The sequence below is a fragment of the Rhagoletis pomonella genome, unplaced genomic scaffold, assembly GCF_013731165.1.
Source record: "Rhagoletis pomonella isolate Grant_MI unplaced genomic scaffold, Rhpom_1.0 Rhpom_scaffold_00010, whole genome shotgun sequence".
In the NCBI taxonomy this organism is placed as follows: Eukaryota; Metazoa; Arthropoda; class Insecta; order Diptera; family Tephritidae; genus Rhagoletis; species Rhagoletis pomonella.
The window spans coordinates 33,453,182-33,457,304 of record NW_023458564.1 but is presented as its reverse complement, the minus strand read 5'-3'; the positions used below and the strand labels follow the sequence as shown (position 1 = coordinate 33,457,304).

Sequence of the window (4,123 nt, the reverse complement as noted above, 5' to 3'; positions counted from 1 at the left end):
ACTACTTCGTTTATGTAGTTACGACTTTTTATTTAAACTCCATAGCACATATGTATATCAAATAGAAATACAACTACAAAAACAAATTAAATTTCTACTTAAACCTCTTTATTTCACATTATGAGAAAGAACAAGTATTGCATTTCCTTTTCGTATGAATACACCTATCAATCCCTTGTAGCCTTTTAAGGATTCATTTGGGTATTTATTATTACATGCTACATCAATTTTGCTGTTAATTGCATACATACATATGTACACAGTAAAATATTAATGTATACACGTACATATGTATGTATGTTTTTAGATATCTATTCTAAACATATTGCAACTTCCGGCAATTGCATAGCCATTTTATGATGCGAGCATTACGCTCAACAATAGATGGTGGCTCAGAGGGTCGATATGGTTGTGTTGTTTGTGGCTGTGTTTCTGTGCTATCCGGAAGCCGCATCGAGTCCACAGTACTCACATCAGAGAAGAAAACTGTACTTGATCCTTCAGAGTCTGTATCGGCGCTCTTACGCCGCCTGGGTACACTATATATCTCATGGAATTTCTCATCGTTTAAGCCAAGGCGATCAAAAAACTTTTCAAGCTCTACAAAACCATTACCATTTGATCCCGATATGTCCAGCATAACCGGTTCGCGTTCATTTGATTGACTGTCGTTCTGTTCGACCGATAGGGAGGTCGTCGAGTGGGATAGGGGATCTACATAAATTTTTCCGGGAGATGTGTATGTATCCGTGGAAAAACCCTTTGGAAAGAAGTACGCATGCTGATCCATGTCGCCGTGGTAGGGTTCCACGCGTTCCAAACTTTGTGCCGCAATGCTATTCGGTAGCGAAGGGGCATTTGGCAGTGAAATACGATTTCGGCTTTTAAAGCGAATGCAACGTTGTCTCTTGAACTGTATTGGCGGTGGACTGATGTCTTCAATTGAAGGAGCTGAGCCAGGACTTTGAGTTGCGGGGCTTTTAGGTGATTTTACACTACCACTACTGTAAACAGAAGTACTGAAGAGCTGCTGCTGGTCCTGCTCACGACTTTGTGATTGCTGTTGTTGATAAAGTTGAAGATTTTGAAAACTCGGAATATTCGATAAACGTGACTCATCCATTTCGTAATGCGGCACTGAGGGTGAAGGTGGCGTGTAGTCATCTTGAAAGGCTTCCGGCACTTCAGGTGTCGGAAAATTGAACAAGTAATCGTCTGCTTCGAAACGTACACCATTCTTGCAGCGACATTCAGTGCAATCGCCAATTCCAGAGCGCAAAAATGAAGGTGAGACATAGCCGACTCCGGCGCCATTTGAGTTAGCACTATGCTGTGTTGAGGAACCAGAGTCACGTCGGTACTCCATGGGTGTGGGAATAGTGTTAAGACAACAGTTTTTAGTATTAGCTTGTGCGTACATTTCCCGATCAATACTATCTCGTTGTTGTCGATAACAAGGTTCACTGCGATGAGTATAGTGGCCCGACGAACCACCTGAGTCACGATTTAGCGACGACTCGCCGGCGGATTTGATTGAACGATTGCCTCTGCTGCAGCAACTGAGGATTTCACTGTGCGGTGAATGACGACTTATTTGCGAATGCAAGTCAGGTAAAGACTTATGACTATTTATGTTGTACTGCGAATTAGGATCGGCCGCCATTTCATGCGAGTGCGAGTGTGAACGTTGGTAATTGTATCTGCGAAAAAAAATGTACTGGACAAGAATTGCAAACATAGGTTAAACTACAAACCTTGAGCGGGCCTCGGTTTTGCTAGACTCAGCTGCGTACTCTGCCGGCGGACTGATTGGCCGATAGTTCTCTGTCAGCACAAGTGGTTCATCACCGCTACTATTTTCAGCACCATAGCTGTAGATATTATCAAATGATTGTGGCGAGAGGAATAAGGGTGGCGGCAGTCGTATGGCCGTATCATCATCATTGGAGAAACTCACAGAAGTTAGCTGTAAAAGAAGGAACCGATTAATACCAACAAAAAGACAAAATACACAGATTGTCGAAAACATACCTCTTTGCCACCAAGACTTGCCCGACCGCTGCTTTTATTCGTGAAATCGATTTTACGCAGCAGGTCTCCCCGATAGCTCCGCCCAATGGCGCCACTTGTGCGATCTCTTGCCGACTCAACACTGCTACTACCAGCCAACAACATGCGCACCTTACTTTGCAGCAAGCTGCTTGAGGAAGATGCGCTGTGACGGGCACTGCTACTTATGTGCGCGCGATGATCGTGGTGATGATGATGATGCTGATACGAGCTAGAGCGGCTACTTTGATGCATACCTCCACCGGATGAAGTCGGCACACTGAAACGCTGTTCTGTGCGCACATCGTGTGTATCCACTAGTTCAGATGGATAACCGGGTGGTTTGTATCGACTCATTTCATCCCGCCCATTCACACTACTACGCCCACGTTTCCCAACGCTCGCGATGGTAGCCGAGCGATAGCTGGATTGGTGTAATCTTTCCATAACTGTATCCGACTTTATAAAAAATGGCTTTGTCTCAGCCAGTAGCTCCACAGCCGACTTTCGTTTATTGTGATGACGACCGCCACGATAGAGGCTTGGATGGCCCCAATAGTTTCGGCAGGTATCGGTCGACGCCGCACCCTGACCACTCGAGTAGGAATGCTGATGTAAGCTTCCACCTCCACCAGCAGCTCCACTACCACCCCCCGCGGCCAGATAGGTGACAGGTGGCAACGAAGTATTAAAAGACTGGGATTGATGAGAGGTGAGACCAAGAGTGTTACTGAGTGTGCTCACGTTACCACACACACCCAAACCCCGTTCGATACTTCCAACCCCGGCACTATAAAGATGGTGATGCTTACCAATCGACGCATTGGATCGCGAATATTTCGGTATTTTATTGGTTGTGGCGTACATTGGAGTAGGTGGCGGTGGACGCTGTGAGCGATGAGCTAGACCAGCGCAGGATATGTTGCCGCCATGGTGCTGTCGCGAATTCGAACCACCACCACATCCATGCACAACTGCCGCCATTAACGGTATGTGAAACCACTTTGTTAAAAAGGGCGCTGTAAAAAAACAAACGGAAAAGGAAAATAGAATTAAATGATTAATAAGCGGTTACCTAAATCTGAGCAATTTTAATTAGAATATGTTGCATCCCAGTGGCCTTACAAGATGTGGCCTTTACCAGCACCCAACACAAGGCCTTGCAACAAAAAAGCTCGCAGACAAAGCAACAAATAAAAGCACTTAAGGTAGGCAAAGTGGCCTGGTGGTGACATGCGCAGCAGCAAGCAGGCTTGAGATACTGAAATTTTGCTTTTTTGCATGTAAAGGAATTCAATTTGCATCAATTTCGCTTCCGAAAATTCCTTCACTAAATTTTTAAAGAAAAATTTAAACAATACCCTACTGTTAAATCGGACAGCTGCTGGCAAGTTTGTCGTAGTTTAAATTTTAAAGCTTAGAGAATGGCTGCCTGGGTAGTGCGTAGTTTGTATGCTTACCTGATTATTCAACGTATTATTTATTTCACAGCTAAAATTTTTTATGTGCACTTATATTTAATTAAATATAATTCAGACATTTCGTATCCCATTTTCAATGGTTTGCTTTTGCGTTGAACATTGAACTACAAACATTAGTACTTAGTTTAATTTGCAATTATTTACAATTTTTCTATTTTCCCCAACCGATTTGCTGCGTTTATCTTAACTATGTACCTTTTCGGTCTACTGACAACATTTTCTCAGTGACTTTTTTGCCAAGCTTTTGTATGTTGCGGAAGAGAGCCACTTCTACTGACTATTTGATGGCTTTGCTGAACTTTTCCAAAAGTTTCGATGTGTTTGCAGTTTCCTTAAGCATTCACGGACAGGTAATTTATAAAAGCTTTTTGATATTTGAATTTAAAAGGATAATAAATGACTTTAAATTTTCATAAACCGACTTAATGGAAACTGCAATTTTTTACACAGCGCAGAAACTACTTAACAAAATAGAGAAGAGGTACAGGATATTTATGATTTTCTTCAAGACAGTTTTCATGTAATAAAATAATAATATATATATATATATAATATATCAATATAAGACCATTCTTCTCCCTCGCTGATGGAAA

General features: G+C 42.5%; 1 protein-coding gene across 2 annotated transcripts; it reads right to left on the bottom strand.

Moving 5' to 3' along the window:
- LOC118746257 lies at nucleotides 1-3,726 on the bottom strand. 2 transcript variants are annotated; one of them, XM_036480092.1, is made up of 4 exons: nucleotides 3,510-3,726; nucleotides 2,032-3,068; nucleotides 1,755-1,966; nucleotides 1-1,700 (listed from the first exon to the last, which is right to left on the bottom strand). In XM_036480092.1, the coding sequence occupies exons 2-4, from the start codon at nucleotides 3,031-3,033 to the stop codon at nucleotides 317-319; spliced, it is 2,598 nt and encodes an 865-aa protein (XP_036335985.1). In that variant the 5' UTR covers nucleotides 3,034-3,068; nucleotides 3,510-3,726; the 3' UTR covers nucleotides 1-316. The 2 variants fall into 2 exon arrangements, with proteins under 2 accessions (XP_036335985.1, XP_036335986.1); XM_036480093.1 differs by lacking the exon at nucleotides 3,510-3,726 and adding an exon at nucleotides 3,125-3,187.
- Nucleotides 3,727-4,123: the final 397 nt, after the last annotated feature.

Bases quoted from the DNA above. Each gene is read 5' to 3' on its own strand.
- LOC118746257 (XM_036480092.1), bottom strand. From the start codon at position 3,033: ATGGCGGCAGTTGTGCATGGATGTGGTGGTGGTTCGAATTCGCGACAG. The intron at 1,967-2,031 runs GTATGTTTTCGA...CTTCTTTTACAG, and splicing joins CAAGTCTTGGTGGCAAAGAG to CTAACTTCTGTGAGTTTCTC. The intron at 1,701-1,754 runs GTTTGTAGTTTA...TTTTTTTCGCAG, and splicing joins AAAACCGAGGCCCGCTCAAG to ATACAATTACCAACGTTCAC.